This window comes from Drosophila elegans, unplaced genomic scaffold (genome assembly GCF_018152505.1).
Source record: "Drosophila elegans isolate 14027-0461.03 unplaced genomic scaffold, ASM1815250v1 contig_183, whole genome shotgun sequence".
NCBI classification, from domain to species: domain Eukaryota; kingdom Metazoa; phylum Arthropoda; class Insecta; order Diptera; family Drosophilidae; genus Drosophila; species Drosophila elegans.
Window position 1 is genome coordinate 3,158,780 of NW_024545550.1, and position 24,707 is coordinate 3,183,486.

At 45.2% G+C, this 24,707-nt stretch overlaps 7 protein-coding genes across 11 annotated transcripts in view; 4 read left to right on the top strand and 3 right to left on the bottom strand.

The window, feature by feature from the left end:
- The first annotated feature begins 138 nt into the window (after nt 1-138).
- On the top strand, nt 139-4,940 carry LOC108138818 (kelch domain-containing protein 10 homolog). The gene is made up of 3 exons (XM_017261320.2): nt 139-1,513; nt 3,112-3,669; nt 3,799-4,940. Exons 1-3 carry the CDS (start codon nt 668-670, stop codon nt 4,228-4,230), a joined length of 1,836 nt encoding a protein of 611 aa, XP_017116809.1. The 5' UTR covers nt 139-667; the 3' UTR covers nt 4,231-4,940.
- A 1,171-nt stretch (nt 4,941-6,111) lies between these two features.
- LOC108139025 (ragulator complex protein LAMTOR2 homolog) lies at nt 6,112-6,753 on the top strand. The gene is made up of 3 exons (XM_017261635.2): nt 6,112-6,239; nt 6,301-6,487; nt 6,555-6,753. The coding sequence occupies exons 1-3, from the start codon at nt 6,172-6,174 to the stop codon at nt 6,681-6,683; spliced, it is 384 nt and encodes a 127-aa protein (XP_017117124.1). The 5' UTR covers nt 6,112-6,171; the 3' UTR covers nt 6,684-6,753.
- Nucleotides 6,754-6,800: 47 nt separating this feature from the next.
- On the bottom strand, nt 6,801-10,548 carry LOC108139016 (pre-mRNA-processing factor 19). The gene is made up of 3 exons (XM_017261623.2): nt 10,407-10,548; nt 8,990-10,343; nt 6,801-7,077 (listed from the first exon to the last, which is right to left on the bottom strand). Exons 1-3 carry the CDS (start codon nt 10,423-10,425, stop codon nt 6,933-6,935), a joined length of 1,518 nt encoding a protein of 505 aa, XP_017117112.1. The 5' UTR covers nt 10,426-10,548; the 3' UTR covers nt 6,801-6,932.
- LOC108139003 lies at nt 7,093-8,980 on the top strand. Its single transcript, XM_017261611.2, has 6 exons — nt 7,093-7,192; nt 7,247-7,323; nt 7,382-7,491; nt 7,554-8,327; nt 8,389-8,632; nt 8,693-8,980. The coding sequence occupies exons 1-6, from the start codon at nt 7,153-7,155 to the stop codon at nt 8,888-8,890; spliced, it is 1,443 nt and encodes a 480-aa protein (XP_017117100.1). The 5' UTR covers nt 7,093-7,152; the 3' UTR covers nt 8,891-8,980.
- Nucleotides 10,549-10,878: 330 nt separating the features above from the next.
- LOC108139075 (mitochondrial ribonuclease P protein 1 homolog) lies at nt 10,879-12,360 on the top strand. Its single transcript, XM_017261702.2, has one exon. The coding sequence runs from the start codon at nt 10,988-10,990 to the stop codon at nt 12,335-12,337; it is 1,350 nt and encodes a 449-aa protein (XP_017117191.1). The 5' UTR covers nt 10,879-10,987; the 3' UTR covers nt 12,338-12,360.
- Nucleotides 12,352-14,097, bottom strand: LOC108139066 (dynein assembly factor 3, axonemal homolog). The gene has a single exon (XM_017261691.2). It carries the CDS (start codon nt 13,997-13,999, stop codon nt 12,395-12,397), a length of 1,605 nt encoding a protein of 534 aa, XP_017117180.1. The 5' UTR covers nt 14,000-14,097; the 3' UTR covers nt 12,352-12,394.
- Nucleotides 14,098-16,847: 2,750 nt separating this feature from the next.
- Nucleotides 16,848-24,707, bottom strand: part of LOC108138774 (NACHT domain- and WD repeat-containing protein 1) — a 42,579-nt gene continuing 34,719 nt past the window's right edge. For 2 of the 5 annotated variants that reach the window (XM_017261238.2, XM_017261247.2), the window contains exons 14-18: nt 24,162-24,257; nt 23,023-24,106; nt 22,348-22,590; nt 21,533-21,849; nt 19,874-21,243 (exon numbers count right to left, since the gene is read on the bottom strand). In XM_017261238.2, the coding sequence (XP_017116727.1) occupies nt 20,365-21,243; nt 21,533-21,849; nt 22,348-22,590; nt 23,023-24,106; nt 24,162-24,257 (2,619 nt within the window). In that variant the 3' untranslated portion in view covers nt 19,874-20,364. Of the gene's footprint in view, nt 17,827-18,112; nt 18,682-19,873; nt 21,244-21,532; nt 21,850-22,347; nt 22,591-23,022; nt 24,107-24,161; nt 24,258-24,707 lie in introns of those variants that run through there. The other 3 variants (XR_001774145.2, XM_017261261.2, XM_017261269.2) reach the window with 3 other exon arrangements.

Genomic DNA, 24,707 nt, shown 5'->3' on the forward strand with positions numbered 1-24,707 from the left:
GTATAAAATATTTTTTAATCCAACTAAAATAAATAATAAATAAACTATAAAATAAAAGAAAATATAATAGGCTATGCAACATAAATGAAATTTAATTCACTATCGATAAGGCTTTCGTATTGCCAATCGATTGTGTTCCATCGCCAGTCGACTGCACTCGTCTATTCAGATCTAAATTTAAAGCGTAGTTTGTTGCACAGACAAACGATGCGCGCGGGTGCCATCGACTGCAATAATTAAACAATTTGCCAGCGTGCCACAACTAGTGAAATTGCATTAGCCAAGGGAAAACAAACGAAAAACAAATCGAATAAACGCAAGTTAACCAACAAAACAGTGTACAATTTTACACACCACGTAACGTAACACATGTGCGTGCGTGTATGCGTGCGGGTGAGCGAGAGAGAGCGAGTGTCAAAATGACAGCAGTGGCAACGAAAACAACAATAACAACAACAGAAGCAGCAGAAACCAAATCAACAACTACAACAACAACATTATAGTCAGCCAGCTGTGCGAGGTCGTTTCACCCTCTTCCCCTCCCAGAAAAATAGTAAAAATAACACCAAAATTGACAAAATTTTCTGTTCTCTGAGAAACAGGATTCAAAACCAAAACCAAAATTGTTCGATACGTTTACCGTTACTTAAAACTCAGCAAGCGTGTTATGAACATACTAAAACCAGCCAAGCTCAAGTGTATCGTGTTTTACCAACTGCGTCACACTTGGACGTTTCTATTGTTTATTTCCGATTTACTGGTGAAATTTTACGAAAGGGCTCTTCCATCCGAACACCAGGAGCAGCTGGCCCATCATAATAACAATAACAACGATCTGATCATGGAGCAGGACATGCCGGAGGAGGAGGCCCAACCACAACCCCAACCCCAGCCGCAGGCGCAGCCGGATCAGGCAGACATTGTGGCCCGTTTCCAGGCCATACAGGGCGCAGGCGAACCCATGGACGCAGCCAGCGATTTGGACGAGGAGGAGGAAGAGGATGACGACGATGTGGATGTGGACGTGGACTATGGTGATACCGATTCGGAATCGGACTTCGAGGAGATGTTCTCCGACGAGACGGTCAGCTCCAGCGATGAGCTGGATGATGGCATGGAGCTGTCCAAGAGTGTGCTGAATGTCTTCCTGTCGCCGGAGCAGCAGCAGCAGCAGCAGTCCCAGTTGGCCAGCCAGCGTCCAGCGTACGCCTTCCAGCCGCTGCGTCTGGTCAAGTGTCAGTACAAGGAGAAACACGTCCACGGGGGATTCCCGCTGGCGCGCAGTGGCCACCGCATCATCGCCTCCAATTCGCACCTGTACTCCCTCGGTGGCTATAATCCGCGTAGCGCTCTGAATGCCTCACGCAACGGACGCTGCCTGCTGTTTCAGGAGCTCTGGAGCTACAACTTCGCCACCAGAACCTGGAAGCTGGAGCTGAATGCCGACAATGCCAGCAATATGCCCGTGGAGCTGGCCTCCAATGCGTTGACCATTCACAATAACGTGTTGATTGTGAGTATCTATTAGTTGCTATCTAAATCTGTTTACCAGGAGGCGGGTCAGGGGGCTCTTAAGCAGACGAAAATAGATGAGTTCGATTGTCTCTCTCTCTCTCTCGTTGGGTGTGTTGGTTGGTAGACACGGAGAATAATCTGGATCACTTTGAGAGATAGCACTTTTCACTTTCAAAATGTTGTAGTATCCAACCAAACGTTGGCTGTGGTTCCAACAAACTTAATCTCTAGGGGTTGCTGATAGTAAAAATGTTTATAAAATTGGCAAATGTGCCAGTTTCTTGGAAACAAATTGTTATCAACAGTTGATAACTTTAAATATAAATTAAGTTCCTCAATAAGTTTTTTTGATACAAGATAATCTTTATGTTGATCTGCTTATATAAATATAGTTTACTTGCGGTCTTACATACATACATAGGTAGATATTTAAAGCAAAGAACTGTTATTAATTGTTCGATGTTATGTGACAATATATTATATATCTTGAATATGATCTCATTTCTTGCTGTGTAGGCTAGCGAAACCCTCAATTGCAATAAAAAAAACTTGTTTGTGCTCAAGTAGAAAACACAATTGAATTGTGAAATGAGCAGAGAAATCACACACAGCTGATCGTTCAGATCTCGACAGAGAGTGAAAACCAGAGAGAGAGAGAGGAGGGTTATTCTGGGTAATAAAAATCGCCAGGGCCAATGCCACGCCCTGCTCCGCGCCTCCATTCCTTCGCCTCTGTGCTTTGTTTATGCATTCTAAACACCCGAAATGTCAACCCAAACAGCTGCCCATGGCCATTGCCGTTTGCCTCTCACTCTGGGGCACCTCCTCCTCCTCCTCTTAGTCCCCTTCTTCCGCCTGTGCGCATGCCAGGCAACCCTCTTTTCCACTTTGGTTACTACGCAGTTGTTGTTTATGCTGCTGCCGCATGCAACAACTTGTTTTCCAGCTTTCCCCACCTCGCGCTCTGCTGAAAAAACTCAAAACATTGTATTTACCATTTTTACCCACCCAGCAGCTGAGTGCGCGCGCTTTTTATTTATTTTTTTTTTTTTTTTGGGAGGAAGTTAACCGAAATGAAAAACCGAAAGCCAAACCAAACCAAACGGGAGCTGTTGGCATTTTATGCTGGCAGCCAATGCCCTTCCCTTGCATTCCACAATTAGCTATAATTTGATGACGAATCATGCCCCGATACATACACAAAAACACACTGGAGACATATGTTTCCGCTTATCTGGGCTGCAGCTCAACCTCCCTACTGCAGCTTCTCCTCATTTTCCTCATCTTTGTTCGCCTCGACCTCCACCTCCACCTCCTCCGATTCCTCCACCAGGCGATGATAAGCTGCTGCCGCTGAAGTATCTGCTAATTGAATGCATTGGCAGCAATGTCAGGGGCGTGGATGCCCCGCTTAACTCTCTTATTGTGTATACTCAGTGCACGTACCAGAAATAATCTAGAAAGTATCGAAAAATCTAAAAATTGTTAAAGCAGATTACTTTCTCTTATATTGGTTTAGATATTTAGCATAGAATAAGTGTTAAACACTAATAACAAATCTGAAAAAATCAAATAATAATTCTCAACACTTTTCAGTCCCATGGTGGCACGGGATATCCCTTTGGAGAGTCTTGCTCGAATGACTGCTACGTTTACCGCACGGCCAGCGCTGGCGCGACACCGGGCGTAGAGCGCCTAAAGGTCAAGGGTGATCTGCCCACGGCTCAGTACGGACCGGGCATAGTGATCCACAAGCACTTCCTCTACACAATCGGTGGAACGACGGGTTTTGACTATACCTGTGATGTGTATCGCTTGGACTTTCGCACCGGAATCTGGGAAAATGTATACATCAGTCGTCCGGAGATGCGTGACGATCCGGAGGGTCGATATCGCCACGAGGTCGTCTACGACGGCAAGCATATCTTTGTGCTAGGCGGTGGCACCTCACACTCTGTGTACGATCTGCAGCGCATTCCGGCCTACAACCTGGAGGCGAACTGCTGGGATTATTTCGACACGTATCCCGATCTCCGTACGGCGGACATGGAAGACGGCAACAGAGGCTATCCAAAGCCGCGCAAGTGTTTCTCCTGTGTGCAGCACCAGTCCTCCAACGGGGACATCGAGGCCTTCATTACGGGCGGTTTGCAGGTGAGTTCAAAATCGAAGATAAAACATTATCTTTGTATATAAACAAACCAAACAAAAAAGGTTCTTTATGTTTACCCACTTCAATTAAAAACGAAGAACATCTACTAAAGTAAAAAACTATACTTTCAGGGCGATTTCTCCACGTACTTTTCTGACATTTGGAAGCTTAATCTGCGCACCAAGAAGTGGTTCCGCATCGAGACCGCCACCCTGCCCCGCCCCCTGTACTTCCATTCGGCCGCCCACTCGGATAATGGATGCATGTACGTGTTCGGAGGCATCGAGTACAATGTTAAGGAGATGCGTCGTCGCAACGACCTGTACAAGATGTGGATGACGGTGCCCAAGCTGAGCGAGATGTGCTGGGACGCCATCACCTACTACAACGACAATCTGGACTTGTACGACCGAAAGACACTGCTGGGAGCCGGGATACCGAAACGATTCGCGGAACGCTTGCCGCCGCAGCGGAGGAGGCGTTTGGACATTAACCAGCCCGACCCGTCCATGATGATTTCGCTTTACTCGAACCCAAAACGTGCCCGCTCCACAACGCAATAGGCCTTCCACCCGTTAAACCGAAATCGAAATTAAATCGAATCCGTGGTGGGGAGCCCGTGTCTCCTCGCCCCGAAACTGTTTCAGTTGCAGAACTTTACGTTACTATTGTTTAAAAGTTTTGTTTCACATTGAGCGCGCGCTGTGATCGAATACGAAGGACATTTATAGTTGTACACATATGTATGTATTTTGATACTCGAAAGGAGAGGCGGACATGTTTAGCATGTAAATAAGATTGTAATTAAGTTTAGCTAGCGGAACAACAGCCAGAGACAGGCCATGCGTATGTATTCTAAACTTCAGCTTACAGATCAGCCAGCGCACCCCACACACTCGAAAATCCGATAACCACACTCGAACATCCGATGACCACCTCGAAAGCCCCACAGTATCTGACCAGGTCCCCCTATGCATAGCCCTGAAATTGTTCACCCTTCTTTAAATCAAACACACCCACAACCCACTTTGCACACACCCCACTTTGCACACAAACGAAACAATATGGAAGGCTACACCAAACAATGTCATATAGAGGGGGCAACCCCGATGTATTTTTGTCAAAGTGTACATAATACTTAGCGGTAGTAATATTTAATTAACATAAGACTCCATAATTATTGCGATATCATGTACCGGTTTATATATATATAAATATTACCCAAGACTAAATTTGGTTGAATCTAAGTTAATAAATAAAATTTTTAATGCAACACCATCGACATTTGACTCGTACCATTCTCATCCTGGCACAGATCGTTTCACGGAGTAGTTTTGCCAATGACCCAGTTTCATGCTTTCCCAGCAAAAACAAAACAAAAAAACAAAAAGAAAACCCCCCCTGTTCCATGGCTCGAAATTTCTCGAAAGGATGGGGCAAGCGCGCCGAGTCATGCGCAATTTGCAGTCCCAAATGCACCCTGCTAGCCATGATTTTCGGCAAACTGCGTAGCATCAAAGGCCAAACAAAGTACAGTTATTCCGGATGGTAAAGCGTTTTCAATTCGGTGGTTGAAAATAAAGACTGTTGCTCTGACCTATGACCCCGTGGAGCGTTAATGCATCCACATAGAAGAAGTAAAAAAGAGCGAGGGAGATTGCAGTTTTTGCTGCGTAATAGGTCCGTGACCTGGTTTGACAATGACGTCACCAAATACGCCTTTAAATTCTCGGTATTCGGAAGTTATGGGTGAAATGTAGATAACTCTGTTGATGTATTACTAGCGATAAATGTCTCTAAAGAAAGTACCGATAAGATGAGTTTTAATACATCCTGTGACTTTTAGTTGAGTCATCTAGAGATTGCTATTTAAGAGGCGTTGAAAAAAATTAAAAAGGAATTATGATGGTAAGGCGTGCTTAAATAGACGCCAGTTTCAAAAGTTCGGCTCTGCATAATGATGTTTTTCTGGATTTCTTTTTTTTATCGTAAAGAGCTTACAAATCGTTAAACTTATTTGTGCACATCTTTCATCCGAAAAAATTTGATTATTTTGTTTTATTATTAGTCCAAATTGGCGCATGTGGAGAAGTATGGTTCAAATTAATACCAAAATCAGGGAATTATTTTTTTTACTTCTGCTTTTTGATCGGATTGGACATAAATTGTTGTCAATTTTCAAAATGTAAAAAAACATTGCTGTTTTTTATATAATAAATTAAACAGCTGCCAATAAATGATCTTACAGCTTGGTAAATTTTTCATTTTTAAATACTATATATGTATTAAGAGGACAACTCTTCTTTATTTTAAATACCACAAAAACTTCCTTGGTGAATTTATTCAACATTTAAAACAATTTTCAAATTGGCGCCACTTAGTTGCCATTCTCAACGCAATGCTTCCTCCTTATCAGCTGATTTTTTGCCATTCACAATGCAGTGTTTTGTGAAGGCGTAGTTCTATTGTTGTTTTCCTTTTTTCTACATTAAATTTAATATAAAATGCTGAAACCCAAAGCCCTGACTCAGGTCCTTAGCCAGGCAAACACTGGCGGAGTGGAGAACACCCTGTAAGCAATTAACTAACCTGGTTTATAGTGTCAATAAAGATGTTTTCGTACTCCTCCGCAGTTTGCTCAGCCAGGAGGGCGCTCTTTTGGCGTACTCAGGATACGGCGATAAAGATGCCCGGATTACGGCGGCCATAGCCAGTAACATTTGGGCAGCCTACGAGAAGCACGGCCGGAATGCCTTCCGTGAAGATCGCCTGACCTTTGTGCTGATCGATTGCGAGAACGGTCATGTGGCCATCACACAGGTGGGTGGATCATTCTGTCCAATAGAACAATTCTTATGTACTATATTATTTACTATCTTTATTACAGGTTGCCAGTGTGCTCCTATGTCTCTACGCCAAACAAACTGTGGGATTGGGTCTGCTGAAGCAAAAGACCATGTCGCTGGCCTCCTATTTGGAGCGACCGCTCAAGCAGATCTCGGCACTGTCAAGCTAAATACACTTATAAGTTCAACAATTGTCATTAAATATAATAAGTAAATCAAAATTCCTTTTCAAAAAGTAAATATGTGAGCTACTTAAATCCTTAGGCCTATGTAATTTTGAAAAAAGCTTTTGGATAGAGGGTCAGGTTTATTTTTCTGCAAGATTTTGTTCAAGAAACGCACACAATCAGTATGATATATGTATATGGTATAAGAAATTAGCTGGACTTATGTACTAAATATGTGGACTCGACCAGTGCTTATTCGATGGCGTATATCTTCAGGGTGCGGTCCATGCTGGTGGAGGCGAGATACTGAGCGTGCTTTCCGAATCGAACGCCCGTTGCCAGGGCCGTGTGGTCGTTGAATACCTTCAGTTCCTGCCACTGTTTGCACAGGTAAACCCTGAAAACGAAATCAAAGTTAGTAGTTGTACCTTGGCAACAGAGTAAACAAGTTTAGTAAGGGAATCCTTTAAAAATGCGAAAATTCAAAAGAAAAGTTTATCGCGAATATGAAAGTAAGTTTCCATTTTAACAAGTGTAAAATTTATTAAAATATGTTGCCTACCAAGACTTCGTTCGACCCAAAACCCATGTGGAACCGGACCCTCCAAAACCCATTAATTTATCAATTGAGGATTTCAATGCGGTGCGTAAGGAAATCTTTTCCGTGCTACCCATATATAAGTATAATGTCCACTCTTTAGCGCGGAGAAATCGCCAGTCCCCGAGCTCCTTGTGTGGTGACCACCATCGATCCCGACTACATAAAAGATGCCAGCCTGCAGCGTTTGGCCAGAAAGTTTCGCATGAAAACGTAGGGAGAATCGAGAGTGGGAGTTCTACGTCCAAGTCACTCCTATTTTCCGTGTTTTTCAGGGACATCCTACTTCTGCGAGAGATTACACGCAATCGTTTCATGTACTACGCCACCCAAGAACTGTTCTTGGACCGGAAACGTGAGAAAGAATATCAGGACAACCTGTACGAGAAGGCCGAGGAGTTTCACAAGTTTGCCGAGGACTCGCTCAAGAAGATGGAGGCGGAGGAGTTCAAGAAAATGCTGGAGGCGCAAGAGAAGCTGAAGAAACTGAAGGAAAGTAAACTAGCCGAGGAGCTCAATGAGGTGAAACTGGAGCACCAGCGAGTCCTGATGGAAGTGCAGGAAGTCTACGGTCGCTTTCAGTATCTGCTCAAGCTGATCAGCTACTTTGACGACACGGTGGAGGAGGAGGAGCAGACCGAAGGGGAGGAGGACAGCGGTAGACTGGTTATGCCACAGGAGATTGTGGCAATGGAGATTACCGAACGGAATCCAGCAGGACTGGAGCAAGTGCGCCAAGTTCAGAGCTACATGGAGAAGATAGTGCGACCCTATCTGGCCAAGCGGAATCACCTCAACGCGGAGATCTGGATACGTGGCTATGAAAGGAACCGCCTGAAGGTCTCCAACTACAATAGGCGTTTTACTCAGTTGGCACTCTTGAACCACATCGTGGGTATCCTCCACTACAAGTCACAAAAGACTTACGAACGCCAGGTGAAAGCCAATGTGTTCCTCAAGGATCCCGAGTTCCTGCAACGACGTGTGGCAGGACTTCAGGAGCGTTCTAAGGATCTACTGAATGACTACGAACAGAAATACTGCAAAGAGTGGGTTTTTAGTTGATTTAGTTCTCGATTTCCTATTTAATTTCGCGTTTGTACTTGCCAGCAAGCTGAATATCAAGCTAAATAGCATTATCCCAGTGATCCTAAAGCACATCAAAAACAAAGTTCAGCCGGAGCAGAGGAAAGAGGTGACGGAGCCGCCGCCTAAGCAGGCAGCAGAGAAGTCAGCGAAGCAGTGGCGCACCTTGGAGGATATGCAGCCCCCAACGCCGCCACCAAAGTCCACTTACGAGGACGAACAGGACACAACTTTGGCCAAGGTGGAGAAAATCCAAGCACATGTTCTGGTAATACTTAAAGCTGTGCCTTCGATAGTAAAGTCTCTCATAATGGTTTTATCTTGTTAGGAACTTTTGGCCAAGTTGGACCACATTGAGCCAAGCAAACTGCAAAGCGTGGAGCAGCAGGTACGCCGTCGCATGGCAGCGGAAAAGGAGATGTCTCGCCGGGCACTGGTCAAACAGAACCGCCTGCACAACTGGATGGCGCACTTTAAAAAGCACCATCACCTACAAGTGGAGCAGCGATGGAAAAACAAGGTCTAAGCGGATCATCATTAATATTCACAACTCAACTTAAGCATTATAAAACACTAAATCGGCTAAAGATGTAAAAGATGTATCAGCAAAGAAGAATAAACTCACCTGACATCGCTGCCGGCGATAGCCAGATAGGTACCACTCTGGTCGAAGCACAGATCCTTAACCTCGTAGCCATCGTCCAGCTGGATCGTCTTGAAGTTCTTCAGTTTGCGCAGATCCCACAGCTTGACACAGGCGTCATCGGCGGCGGTGGCCAGGTAGTAACCGTTCTCCGAAAACGAAATGGCTGAAATGGGTCCGGTGTGGCCAGGGAAATTGGCCACGTTGCTCTGCTCCTTCAGATCCCAGATCTTCACCTGCGAGTCGACGGTGCCCGTGCCGAAGATCAGGCCATCGGGATGGAACTGTGCCGTCGTCAGACCCACCTCGGCCAGGTCGATTACCTTGGTGAGCAGGCGACCGGTGCGGATGTCGGAGAATGCCCAGTGTTTGTCGGACGAGGTGGACAGCAAGTAGTCGCCAGTGGGGTGCAGCGAGAGTCCGGTCACGGGGCCCTCGTGGCAGCGCAGGAGCAGCTGCGTCTGCGAAGTGGGCACGTGCCAGATGCGAATGTTCATGTCGGGCGAGCCGGTGATGACTGTATCCTCGTTCGGGTGATAGATGACTTTGGTGATCTTCTTGGTGTGTCCCTTCAGGATGGCCACCATCTGTTCGGTGTCCTTGTTGAACACAGTGGCGTTCTTGTCGTTGCCTCCGGTTAGGATCCTGCTGTGATCAGCGCTGTTAATGTCCAGGGCCAGAATGCCGGGCACCGAGGCCGAATGCAGGCCGGGATGGGAGGCGATGGTTAGGAAGCCCTTCACCTGATCCGGCGTGACCAGATCCTCGGGCACAGTGCGGCCGCGCTTCTTGCGCTCCTGCGTCAGCACCGTGGCCTTGTCCTGCAGCTTCTGTATGACCTCGGCGCTCATGCCCGCCTGTTCCATGGGATGGGCAGCGGCGCCACCGGCCTCGGCAGCCAGGGCCGGTTGAGGGATCGCCGTGGGGGCGCTGACAATGCCCGCCTGGGGTTTCAGCGTGGCCAGAGCCTCGCGGGCGGCGGCCACCTCCTTGTTGAGGCGCGCAATCACCCGGCAGGCGGCATCGTGCTGGTACAAGGCATGGGACAACTCCTGGCGCGTCGTCTGCAGCTGCTGGCGCTGTGTGAACGAGTGGATCATCAGGGCGTCCCACTCATCCTGCATGGTCTTCAAAGTGGCCGGTATACTGGTGGCGCTCGGCGGTTTCGGCTTCACCACGGCCGGTGTCTTGATCTCGATCAGCTCCTCCGGCTTCAGCTCCTTGCCGCTGATGGGATCGACCCCGTTCTCCAACAGATACTTCTCAATTACCCGCTTCTCGAAGACGGCTCCCGAATATGGGGAAACCACGGGCGTCTCGGGGACTTCGTTTGTCACTGCAACGAATGGTGCGGTTTATGATAGCTATCTACTAATTGAAACTAAATCAATTCACTTACGTGCGCAAACCAAAGCCATTGCTATTTATGTTTAGGTCACTTTTCGCGTAGTCTAGTTAGTAAATAAAATGTTTTACACGTTTTTCCCGAGCCAAGCGCAAAATTGTCGGCAAAGCCGCTTCTTATTATTATGCCAGTCACATAGCCACGCGGTTGTTATCGAAAACAGTGTTGCCAGATGAGGGTTGATTTGGCTACTAATTTGAATATGGTTAAACTAGCTAGATGTAAATTAAAATTTTGCTTTCATTGTTTAAAAAAATTAGGAAGACACATAATGTAAAGTTAACTTAACATAGTTTGCTCGTGGTTTTATATATTTAAAAATACTTGGATTTTATTATTTGTAAATACTTTTGCAATTAAATACATTTAAAGTAGTTAATAGTTTCTGTTTTTTACAGTAAATTAGCTATGTAGATAACAAATCACCTGTTTCTCTGATTTGGCAGTCACAATGCCACGCGTGCATCCAAAACAAGTGATGACAACCCCGCCACATTGTGCTCTTTCTGTTATTTAATTTTCGACTTAGCTTAAGAACACGATAACTATAACTGCCACTAAGGAATATATATAGAATGCTGAAGCACCTTGCACGATGGCGTCTGGGCAGCCAACTGCTGAAGGGTAGTGCCACGCCAGCCAGATACGCATCGGAATCCTCCAGCAGAGGCAACCCACTAGCCGGCTCTCAAGAAACCCAACCAAAATTCGTGAACCCCTTCTCACAGCCCACTCCAGCATTAAATAATGAGGCGATATCGGAGATATCGGAGACCAAAGAGGATCGAGAGAAGCGGCTTAAGGTGCTTCAGCTGGAGGCAGACATTGCCCATCAGGAGGGACGCCGCGTGCCGGCACTTGACTTCTTCCAGGAGCACCACTGGGAACACGTGCTGACCCTGCCCACGAAATCGGCTCGGATCAAGTACTTTGCATTTCTCTGGCAAATCGAGATGAAGAAGGAATCGGAGCAGCGAAAGAAGGTTCAGCGGGCGGAGGACACCGTGCGGCGGAAAGAGGAGATGCGCAAGGAGCGCGATGAGAACACGCACATCATTTACGGTCTGGGTCACACCTCCATGTTCCTGCGCATCTACGACACCACAATTAATCACTGGCAGAACAACAGGCTGACCCGAGCCATGCAGTTCGCCCCCAAGATTGTGCTGGATTGCTCCTACGACGAGCACATGAATAACCGGGAGGCTTCGTATGCCGCCAAACAGCTCATGCTGTGTTTCGCCGAAAACCGCCTGAACGACGAGCCCTTTGATCTGCACTACTGCAACGCCCACCTGGAGAGCAGAACAATGAAGAGCCTCCAGCGCTTCATTCCCACCATGCTCAACCCCGAGTTCCCGATGAACGTGCATCCCCAGTGTTTTACGGAGCTGTTTCCCAAGCAGAACCTCGTCTACCTAACGCCTCACTGCCGCGAGGATCTGGTCACCTACAATCCAGATGACGTATATGTCATTGGTGCCATGGTGGACACAATGAACAATGAGCCACTGTCGCTGGCCAAAGCCAAGCGATTGGGTCTGCGAATGGCGAAACTGCCCCTGGATCGCTACTTGCAGTGGGGATCGGGTTCGGGCAAATCCCTCACTCTCAACCAAATGATCAACATCATGCTGGACCTCAAGAAAACCGGCAACTGGGAGGCGGCACTGAAACATGTGCCCCGGCGGAAGGTCGTGGAGAATGAATTCCAGCATCGCAGGGAGAAAGATCACTGGGGTACGGGCACGCGAGCCAGGAAACTCAATATGCGAATCGATCATCTGCTGGACTTCGAGGAGGATCGGCGGAAGGCCTCGTCATTTGCAACACCCCAAAAGGTTAGGCAGCGCCGGGAAGGCATGGAGTTCCAACTGGACACTTGGGCCACGGGGAAGCATAAGAAGAAGCAGCGACAAAATTAAAGTTACCTGTTGTATTCATTAAACTGTACTTTTATTTCAGTTCAGATTGCAGGGGCTTTACGGAAAGAGGTTCTTTGGTGGTATTGAATCTTCTGCCTCCACTTCCCTTTTAATCGCTGCAACAGTTTGATTCTCTGAGGTAATTTCTTCTATAACCAGCTTACAATCATTTGCAGAAGGAACGTCAAAATCTTCGTCGCAATCAATGGCCGGAAAACTTTCCGGCTCTGGTTCCAGCTCATCTTCCGCTTCATCTTGGTCAGTCTTCTTATATTTGAGCCACATGTTCTTCGCATTGATGGCCTGGTAGTTGATGGCCGCCTTAAGGCCGGACTGCTTCAACAGCTCCTTGGCCTTGGCCTCGAACTCCTGCACATGATCCTTGCGCTCCACAGTCATCAGTTTGGTCTCCAGCACAAAAAGTGCCTGCGAGCGCAGAGCCTGAAAGAAGTCCTTGCTCAGGAAAGTGTAATAGTTGTAGGCCACGAAGGCAACGTCGAACATGTTGTTCCAGCGAACTGCCCCCTGCTGCAGTTGCACCATTTCCATGGGCGACACATAGTGCACTGTTACTCCGGGCACTGGGATCCAGGGCTTATCGTAGGATGCCTGCCCCGTCGCGTCCACTTCCTGGTGGTTAAGCAACGGCGTCATCAGCAACTGAACAGAGCCGTATCTGCGGGAGCGCGTGGGATCGTGCTCGTAGGCGGTCTGTGTCTGCAGCTCATGAAATAGTTCCAAAAGGTTGCGCTCAGTTATGTCAGTAGCGCGATAATCGTTATCCCCATGGACCGAGTGATGCATCCGCTCCTCTGTGGTGCGCAGCCCGAAGCCACAAAAGGGACCAGTCTGGATATCGCCCACATAGCCACGATGAATGAAGGTGCGTCCGTTTCGCACCAAACCAGCGGCCAGAGTTTTGTTCGGCTTGCAATGCTCATATTCCGGGAAAACAAAGGCCACGCCCGATTCCCGCCAGTAGCGATACTCCTGCGAGCAGATTTGCTGTCCCCCACGATCCTTCAGGGTCATGCTCAGGTCCCAGTCGAAGGCCCCATTGCGATGGTCGTAACGGGTGCCCAGGAGAGCCCTCGATCGCTGCTCCCAGTAGGAGGTCACCTCGAATATATTCCAGGGATGTGGTTGCCAGAAACTGAAGGCCATCTCCAAGCCATCACGCTCCTTGTACTTCAGTCCCTCAACATTCAGCATGGGGGCCAAGCGCCGAAGTTTCTCATCATTGGTGACCATTTCCAGCAGAGTGCGCCCCTTGGCGGCCATATAGTGATGTGAGCTGGGCCGCACCACCGCATTTCCGTAGAGGTCCATGAACAGATGCACCTTGCACACCAGGCTAAAGGACTCCGGATCCTCCAGGGCCACGCCCAGGAGCAACATGTTCCTGGCCACAATTTCGGCGCAGCCATCCAGCACGTAGATGTTGAGTTTGGGTCGGATGCGATGGGTGTATCGCTTGGCCAGAGTCTTAATCAAATGACGCGGATCAGCTCCGCCGCAGATGAGGATGTTTAGGCTGTTTGATGGTTCGTCTCCGCCTGCTCCTTCCGCATCTCCTTCCTCCCGCAAAGGATCATCGTTGATCTTAAAGGCCTTCAGATACTCCTCGTACAGATCCAATGCCGAGCTAAGACCCCACAACATCTTGACCTTAATTTTTTGTTTTAATTTTTAACTATCTCGGATCTGTGGTGACCTCCTGCTGAGCTCGCTTTCTGTTTCGAATTGATTGATGGCAGTTGCCAGGACTACTTGTTATCGTCGTTGTCCCCGGCAACGTCCTACTCCGGCGTCAGTCTCTCATTTGCGTGCATCCGTTGCGGGGATTAGGGAACTGTGGCAATCACAACGGAAATTGCTTTCGATATCAGTGTCCTGCAGCGGGCACTGGGCAAATGGCTCCTCCTGGTGGGATGTGGCTTCTTATACTACCCCATGGAGGGGCGGAGTGGATGGGAAGTGCCGGGTAATGCATTATTCAGATTTGGTTGTTTGCTTTCAGCTGATTGGCAAGGCGAGCAGCAGCAAATCTATCGGGGATTGCTCCTGAAATCATAATAGTACCATTTTCATTTCAAAAGGAAAGTCTCCGCGGGAATGACCATTGGTCAGGGGAGTCTTAATGGAAGAGTGCTTAGGGAAATTTTGAAAAATAATGTCTCCTCTTAATACTTTCAAAATAAACTTAAATTTTTCCAAAATATAACTTAAACTAAACCAAAATAAATTTCTTACAACAAATTATTGTCTATGAGAAGAGTTTTATTTTATCTAATTCGTCAGCTTTCGAAAATTAGTTTTAAATTAAAAGGTAATTAAATAAAAAAAATGTTAATATAAAATATAATTAATATAATAATATATAAAGCCAATGTTTTCTTTTTAATTTATTAGGTTTATTTGTCTAAATTGTTTTGCAGTTTCCCATTTAATTTTTCAAGAAGTAAATAAATTTCTTAATTAAAAATATACGTTTTTCTGCTCGTCCTTCATTAAATTAAAAGCCCTAATCTGGTAATTTTCCGGCTTTCCTTTTTTAACTCGCTAAACGCGAACAAATCTCTAAAGCGAGATGAAAGATAATGTGTGTAGTTTTTTGGATGGTTTTTTTTATTGTTTGCCTGCGGGAAAATCGTTGGTGGACGAATGGATTTAAGGCCAGCGGCAAGTGGCCCCACTTAATCCAGATACTTTGCTGTGTTGTCAGTGTTAGTTTTTTATTCAGCCTCAGATCTGTTTTTCGTGTCTCCCCATTTCTACTTGGTTACTTTCACTTGACAATGTCTGAAAGTTCCTAATACATGGCTAGGACTTCGCCATAAAGTTTCCCGACTGTTCAGAATGCCTTTCAAATGTTTCTCTGTTTCTCTCGTTATACGCTGCGTATGCTTGATTTGACGATGATAGCAGGCAAGGACAGAAGCTATATGTATGTGTTTGGCTGTGCCAAGCTTAGAAATGTACACTGAGGGGAAAAGTACTATAAGTTACATATTTTTTTTAACCAATTGCTTGTAAAATAAGTATTTCACTTACAAAATGAAATAAAGAGTTTTTGACAAATGATTTTTGGTAAATAGAAAGAATATCAATATAGATTTCGTTAAAAAATTTTGAAATAACATAATAGGTTTTTATATTTTAATGGATTTAAAACAATACTTTATAATTAAAAATGTTATGATTGTGAATAATTGTGAAATTTCCTAAGTCAGGCAATATATTAAGTTTTATTCATAAAAATTTTTTTTTTATATAACAACTATACCTATAACATTTTGGTTTCATTAGATGTTTTGTTTTATGTGTAGAAGTTATGAGAGGGAGGTAAATGCACATTCGCAGTGTTCAGTGCCTTGTGTTCGCCTGCAATTATGCGGCTCCAGAGCAGGGAAAATCCATTTAGACGGACAAGTAGCAGCATGATGCGGAGGCATTTTTTGAAGCCTTTCGCAACGTTGGCATTTTCCAGAATTTTCCTTTACCCAAAACTTGTGCCGCAAGCGAGTACGAGAAGCTCATAAATTCGCCGAAAAACCAAAAGCTAAGTATTCGCATTCCCATGGAGGTCTGAGTGGAGCATCCACTCGATTTGTCTGCGGTTCAGTGGGTTCAATTCATAAGTGCTAGTGCACGGCATTTTCTGCCTTTTCCATGGCTTTACGTCTTGGCCGAAAAAACAAAAGTAATTAGAGACCAAAGCTGAAAAGGGTTGACCGAGGCCCACTATTTTCCACATTTCCTGGTAGCTCATTAATCGCGTATATGGCCATCGATCAGGACTTGTGCCTATGTATGTGCGATGAGAATGTGATTTTCCTTGGCGAATATTGTGGAACCTGACCCACATATACATTCATTCACTCTTATCAGCAGCATTCATTGTCAATGCTTTCCGCAAACTTTTCTCATTAGACAGTGCAAACAAAATGGCTGCGTCTGCGGTTTTATCCACCCAAAGTCCCGCCCACGATGCTGATGTGGACGCTTTGGCTTTTGTTTGACATTGGCTTGGCAAATGGTGTCATAATGGCCGGAGAACTGCAAACAAACAATGGCTGCCGACGGGCGGACAGATGGGCCGAATAATGAAGAGTGAAAGATGAAAGCCATGCATAATGTCAGAGGACAGGGGAAACCGAATTAATTGTTGCCAACTCGATGTGCATGTGTCTCCGTCTGAGCCTTGACCCACAATCCATTCATCTAGATTTCCAGACCTCCAAAAAAAATAATTAAAGAAAATCACAGTGGTCTTTGTTCGCTGTAGCATATTCAAGCTTACATATTTGGTACATCTTTTACCTTTGTAGCTTTTGATCTTAGGAGAACAAAACCAAAAAAAAATTAAATTTATTTAAAGTAAAAAACATTTTTCAATTTAAAAATAAAGCAAGTTATTTCTCTAACTTTTCAGATGATAAATTATAATTTAAACATTTGGAACTAATAATCTGTATTAATATGTATAAATAAAAATTCCGTTTTGCTTTTCTCCAGTAAAGTTGAGTTTAATTTCGAGTTAATAGACATAGACAGGGTGTACATTTTTCAGTGTGTGTTTTTATTCGATATCGCTAACCGATTCCGATTCCGTTGCCGTATCCGTATCCGTATCCGTATCTGTTTCCGTTTCCAGATGCATAGTTCCTCGGGAGATGCTCGTGGCTCAGCTACACTAGGTGGACACTACACTAGACTACATAGACATTAATTGCTTATTTTTAACGAAGTTTCACTTGTGGCATGCATAGAAATATCCGGTGTAGAAATATCCATTTGTCGTTCTCAGTTGTAGATTTGCTTTGTGGTTGTTTGTTTGTTTTTTTTTTTGTTTTTTCGTTCCAGGCTAGAACCTCTGATTGTCAGAAAGTTATTGAAGTTATATCCGCGGGAAGTGCAAGCCCTTGACCCGAAAAAGTGCATTTCGAACTGAGGTCGTGGTAATACTAATTCTACAGCGAACATCATAGCTTAAAATATATACATTTGCTTGTTTCCTTAACTAACCATCAATGTTCGTGTCTTTGTGCTTGTGTCGGTGTGTGTGTGTTTCTTTTCTTGTTTTCACTTGTTTTTACTTGTGTTTTTAAGCATAGTTACGCTTTTTACCCCTTCAGAGAGTTTGTATTTGCATTTCTCATTTGAACAGATTCTAAGTTATTGCGTTATTGTGTCAATACAATCAACATTTAGCTCGGGTCTAGTAGGTACATAAAACACTCTACAACAATAAAATGTCGAAATTGGCTCACTTAAAGCTATAATTCCTACAAAGTCTGAGACGGTGGTTTATCAGATTTAACTATGTTATGTTATGTTATTGGTTTACATCTACAAAGATAAATGGGAGATGGGTTATTGCTTTCCATTGTCATTTTGGATAAGTATGCCATTTAATGGATGGTGCTGCTGACGCTGCTTCAGGCCTTATCCCTTGTGGTATCCTCCTCCTCCTGAAGCGAAATGATCTGCATAAATCGACAACAAATTCGGAATGTGCTTTAGTTTGTCTCTGTGATTAGTGGCATCGGTCTAGAGTGACATGCCCAACACCGAATTACTTGCTGGCATCTACGTTCGTTCACGTCCAGCTCTAATAGCAATTGCCAAATAAACGTTACTTGCACGAGACATCAAAGCAAAGGCTTTCGCTGTGGCCATTGGCCAAATTAAGATGGTTAAGCTCTATTAACTCTATGACTCTAGTGGTTCGGCTAGGGGATATGTGTCATTGCGACCTGGTAGCATACTTACTTGATGGCATTTAGCTGGCCGTGCAGAGGTCGTTATTTCTTTTGTGGTTATAAATATGCTATTTTACGAGTTCTCTATAGACTGTGTAGAATTCTCAAAAGTGTTTTTTTTTCAGCAGTTGCATTTGAGGTATGCCCGTATTTTCGAAAGGTAAATGTGTCTAGTCCCTAGCCATAACAATGTGATATTTTATCCTAATTAACTAATCTTAACGTCCTATCCCCACTGAAAGAAGTCGTCGAAGTCATCTAGAAACGAAATTTAAACCGAAATTAGCCAGATTGGGGGAGTTAGTCAATTTTGGAGTGCCGTTCTGGTTCTGTGGTTGGGTTCTTGCAAAGTGCTCTACATACGTTGAACTAGCTGCGATTTGGAAAACACTGGAGATAACATGCCAATCGAGTGGGGAAACTAATCTAAATGGTTTACAATTTTTGTTTTTCTTGCGGGTTATTATTATATTTGTAGTATTTATTCACGCTGCCTGCCGTTGGTGGCTACTGTTCCGGTTGCAATTGTTTATGGGAGCAGTGAGCTGCGGGAACTGGTTTTCGAACTGTGGGCGGTGGCTGTTGGTTGTGGTTGTGGTGGTTCATTCGGAGTTGTGGTTTGGATAGTTGGAATGGAAAATGGGAACTTCATTTTCATTTTTCGTTTTTTTTTATTTTTTTTGTTTTTTATTTTTTGGTATTTTTGTTCATTTTAGTTTAGCAGCAGAATCGTGGCCAAACTAGGCAACAACTTTAAACGGAACGAGTATTTAAATATGCAGGAAGATATATAGTATATATACACATCGAGAGAGCGTAAAACGTTATAAAATCGAGAGGAGTCGAAAGTGAAAACACATACTTAGAGAACGAGAAAGCGGATAACACTTTATATGTAGTATACATGGTAGTACAAGTATGTATTATGGTACACAGCCTCAAGTTCTGTCTTGGTTTTTCGGGGTTTTGCGTACTTGTTTCTTTGGCTGAAAGCAAAACATGCCTGAGGAGGATGGATGAACTTAACGTAGAGCTTGGAGAACGAGCTGCTTACCTCACTGGACCCCATGGGAACCCACCCACAAGTCTCTGAACCCATTCGATTCGATTCGATTCGATTCGCTTTCGTTTTTGTTTTCGCTCGACTGGAATTGATTGCTTTTAATTCGTTCAATTCATTACTCGGCCAACGATGCGATGGTCTCTTGTTTGCTTATCGAGTTAATCGCGTTGCGAATTTATTGATTGCACTTTTATGCATTGGCCAGTGCGAAATGAGCACGACCACTGGTCGGATGAGCACTTAATATTCATGATGCAGCCATTTACTCGAAAGCCATTACAGTCGAAAACACGCGGACTAGCCCTGTCATTACCTGGGGTAAAACTAATTATAATTAACAATGGAAAATGGCATCCACAGTCTCGTTACAAGGGTTTAACATGTATTTAAGCTGTGAGTTTACGGGTTTCTTTAAAAGTTTGATAGGGTTTAGTTGCAGTTCAGAACAAAAAGATCTAGGAATATTTTTATCTCAATTGAACTGAGATTATATAAAAGGCAGCGAAGCTATTTAAGTAGTTGTTGAAATTTCTTAAATTAGATCCTTTAATGATTCAAACTAAAAGAACTTTTGTTGGAATTAAATTGAAGCGAATTTAAAAAAAAAAAATTCGTGATATCTCCTTTAAATATTATATATTTTATATTTGATATCCTAACAACACCAATTTAATATTTATGTTGCAACTTAATTAAAGCTTAACTGAATTAAAAAAAAAAGTTGTTATATCTCGTTTAATATTATATATCCTAAGATCACCAGTTTAATGTGTTGAAACTTAGTTTTACAGCTTTACGACTAGAATATTTTTTATAACAATTTAGTGGAATTTTAGTTTTAAGGAATTTTTGACACCCTTATAAAACACCCAGCTCTAACCGTATTTTACCCAAGTTTAGTCCCTGATTTCTGGAGTGTACTCACCTGGACACAGTTTCCGGACAATTTGACCATAGATAATTGGGTATAATTGAACGAGCAATCAAAATAAAACGAAATAAACCTTGTGGAAATTTATTAAAATAAATAAGTGAAAGTTGACTAATGGCGAAAAACTACGCATGGCCAAAACTACGGACACAGGGTGGCAAAAGTGGTGCTGGAGAACGGAAGTGGTGGTGTAATGGTGGCGGTGCAGATTGGTGGTGGTGTGGCGGTTCAGTGGGGTCGGTGGTTGGGTGCCTGCCCATTGTCGTCGTCATTGGGCCACACAGTCATTGCAATTGGCCGTGGGATCGGGAGTGCTGTTATTCGAATGGGAATTGCCGGTATCCCGGAGTGGCATTGGGTGACCATGCTGGCTGGACTCGGACCGGTGATTGGTGGCCTTGTGGCGCAGGAGATGCCAGCGGCGCTGCCAGAAGGAAGAGGTGGCCTTTTTGGCCAGAATCTGCTCGCTGCCGGCCACCTCGATGTGACCCACAGAGGCCCGACTCGTCTGCGGATGCAGGACGAGATCCGTGCGCAGCTGCTGCACACGGCGGACATCGTAGTTCTCCACCACAATGATGGGCGTGGGTCGGAGGCGGCGGGGGAGTTGGTCGGGCGGATTGAGCCGGATGTTCGGCTGCAGGGACTGACAGTTCCGCTGGCGCCGCCAAAGGCGAGACTTAAGACTGGGCCAGTGGAGCAACTGACGCAGGGAGATCCGTTGCGGGGACTCGGGTGCAGATGGGGCGCCAAGGAGGTCCCTGACCAGGTCCGGAGCCACCACCAGCCCCCCATCCGCACATCCGCACTGTCCGTGGTGGTCGTGAATCGTTGTGGTGTTGGTGTTGGTGTAGATGTTGGTGTAAATGTTGGTGTTGGTGTCCAGCTGCAGGCTGCTGCTGTCCTGCGAGTTCTGTGGTGGGGGTGTGCTCACATAGAACTTGGTGCGGCCGGAGCGACGTGGCTCCCGCTCCCGCAGACTGTTCGTTTTCCATGCATCGTGCAGGGACCGGAGGCCGGGCAAACGTGCAAGGAGGTGGATGTTATCGTAGGAGGCGGACAACATACCTGCGCGCTCATCCTGGTACTCATCGTCGTCCGAAGATTCGAGACGGTCCTCCACCAACGAAGTTTGCCTCGAGAGACCCTGTTAATGGGTTCAGATAGCCCATTGCACATTGCACATTGCATATTGCATGTTGCACGTTGCACATTGCACAGATTGCAGATTGGTGTGTAAGCAAACAGAGACGAAGCGAAATGAAACGAAAAGAAAGGAGACGAAACAGAAAAACCAAAATAGTGAGCGCATCTACTACGAGTACCAAAGGATTACACAGACATTAAAGCGAACTGCAGCTAAGGTCCTTCCATTTGCTCCTTCCAAGAGAGATAGAGAGAAAGTGGGTCTTGAATGGAGACCACTGACCACTTACCGCATTGTGACGCCTTCTGGGCGGCGACCGCTTGTTCCACAGCGCCTCCAGCTGGTCAAAGTGCTGCGATTGGGCCAGAGCCGCCTGCTCCGGCCCCAAATTCGCCTGCGAGGCTCCCGTCTTGTTCTCGGCGATCTTCGAGATCTCCTCCATGCTGGCCGAGACGCTGAAGCGACGCTTCAGACGCTCATCCACCTGGGCCATCATCACCGAGGAGGTCAGGTGGCCATACTTCTTCTGCCAGGTGTACGTGTCCAAGGAGACCTCCTTCTTCAGCAGCCGCTTCATCTGCCGCTTGGGTCCCTGCGGTCGCAGATCTGCAAGGAAATGAGGTTGTTTTATTTGTAGACAATGCATGCATCACATATATTATGTTAGGTAGTTATGACTATTTAATTCAGAATATGACCTGCTCATTGCCAAAATTGATTGCCCCGTAATACTGAACTTCATTCCGATTTACAGACCAAATAATGCCTTGAATGAGCCCATTTGTAGAGCATTGCATTGTCTTAACCAATTTTCGCCATGCTCCCTTCGGGATTTAATTAAGAAAACAATCTTAAACTGCCTTTTTTTCACAAAATATTTAGTTTAGTAATAGTTAAGTAACCATTAAAAGAGTTATTTGTTGGCGAACAAATATATTTATAAAAATAATAAATAAATAATATAAAACATTATCACAAACGTAAAAAAATGTATGTGTTATTTAATGAAACCCTGTTACACAGATATGTATGTCTTTTGAAATGCGTTTATTAAGCAGTTATCCATAATCGATTTATAAGAGAGCGTTAGGAAATAAACCATACCTTCAACATCCTTGCTGGGACCCGAATAAGTGGGCAGCTTGACGTACTGCGCCGGGGTGTTGTGTAAACAAATCACGGGGAGATTGTAGCTGTCCACCAGTTGGACCAGAACTCGAGACACCTCCAAACTGATGTCAAAGTGGGTGAAGGGCACATGCATTTGGAGCGAGGTCAGAGCCAATCCACGCTTGGTCTCCCAAACGATCAGGGTCTTGTCATCGCTTCCCGAAACTGCAGTGGAACCTGTTTTAAAAAAAGAGCGTTTCGAATAAATAAAATGAGGATATTATAAATACACCCGTTACTGAAAAAGTATGTAAAAAGTAGAGGGTAGCGTTAATTAGGCGTTATTAATATCAGTATGCCCGTATGAACTCCCAACGTTCTCAAACTATAAAAGCTACGGATTTGGGACTTAAAATGTAAATTTAAGCGAAAGTTTATATGTTTGTTCGTTCAATATATACCGAATCATACAAATTATTTTCCAAATCGGACCATTATTTTAGAAGTTATGAGCATTATTGTAGTTTTTTTGGCAGATGGAAGCACTTAATGATGAGTAACAAGTATCTAAAGGTCGAGTTCTCGACCATTACGTTTCTTCATATGTTTTTTTTGGAACATAAATACCCATATAATCATTTGAAGCTACAAGAGCTTGGCTTAACTCACCATCTGCCGAAACTTTAACGCCAATCACTGGGCCCAGATGTCCTGCCAGCGTGTGCACCTCCTCGCCGGTGAGCAGGTCCCAGATGATGAGATTCGTGTCCTTGGAGCCGGACAACACCTGGGTCTTGTTGGTCACCGAAACGGCCACGCAGGTGACGGCATCGCTGTGCCCCACCAGCACCTGGCTGAGCTTGCCGCCCGTCGCCTGCCAGACCTTCAAGGACATGTCCCGTGATCCGCTGATGATGTGGGCACTATCCGCACTGATCTCGAAGCAGGTGATCTCATCCGAGTGCGAAACGGAGTACTTCTCGTCCTCCTGCGTGAGTGACCAGATCTTGAGGGTGTTATCCCCGTTGGTGGAGGCGGCAAACCGCATGTTGTTGGTTACGGCCAGACTCTTGTAGGGTCCCTGGATGGTCTGCAGCAGATTGCCCGAGTGGGCCATCCAAACGAGCAGCAGAGAGTCCCGATCCGTGGAGATAACGCGCAGAGAGTCCATCAGGACCACCACCTTGACCACCGGTGCGGCATGACCCTTAAACGTATGGCTGATCTCCCCCTGTGCCAGGTTCCAAATGAGCACCAATCGATCCTCGGAGCCGGTGGCCAGGAACTCGCCATTCGGCGCAAACTTCAGGCAGGAAACCCCGGCCGAATGACCCTCCAGCGTGCACTGGTACTCCGGCGTATTGATTCGCATCAGGTGGACACTGCGGCCGGAGGCGATGGCCATTTGCTGGGAGTCGCGGGACAGGTCGAAGCAGGTGATCGGTGGCAATGTGGTCGACGGCGATCGCTGCGCCTGCGCATGGCGCTTCAAGCTGCGCTTGCGACGCGGATGACGCGAGTAGGGATTCACGTAGAGCTCCTCGTTGCGGAACGAGTAGAAGGTAATCTTGTTGCCGCCGACGGTGACCAGGAAGTCGTCGTTGTCCATCGCATGCACGGCGGTCACTGGCCCCGGATTCGGGGGCATGGATCTTACCAGTTTACCGGCGTGCATGTCGTAGATCAGCGCCCGCGTGTCATCGCAGCCCACCACACAACGCTGACTATCCTTGCCGATCGAGATGGTGCGGATCTGGGGGTTAAAATACCTAGAATCAGTATCCAGAAAGAGGCTACCTCCAACTCACCTTCGACTTGTGTCCCTTAAGAGTATGCAGCTCCTTTCCGGTGGCCAAAGTACGAACATACAACGCATTGTCCTCACACAAAGCCAACAGGAAAACCTGAAAGTTTAAGAAAATAATATTCATATTAAAGTTATATAAAACATATGCACTTTTAAAATTCATAAGTGCAAATGTTCAAAAAATGTGTTACAAAAATCGCTAAGGAAATACAATAATTGGAATAAATTATTGATATGTCTAAAAGTATGCAATATAAAATAGAAACGTGGACTTTGGTTACAATTCTATCGGATAACCGAATTGAAAGCACATATTGCATACTTTTAGACACATTTAATAGTGTATTTTCATGTATGTTTCATTCGAAAAGATTAGAAATTTGTTTCCTTGTATATTATTTAATATGTAATTTAAAAAAACCCTTAAACATCCTTTGGTAATGACCACAGTTTTTAATACATTTTGGTTCATATAAAATTCGTGATGGAATTTTTATTTTTGAGCCATTCAGGCTGATTAATTAACAATTTTCGTCATAATTATGGA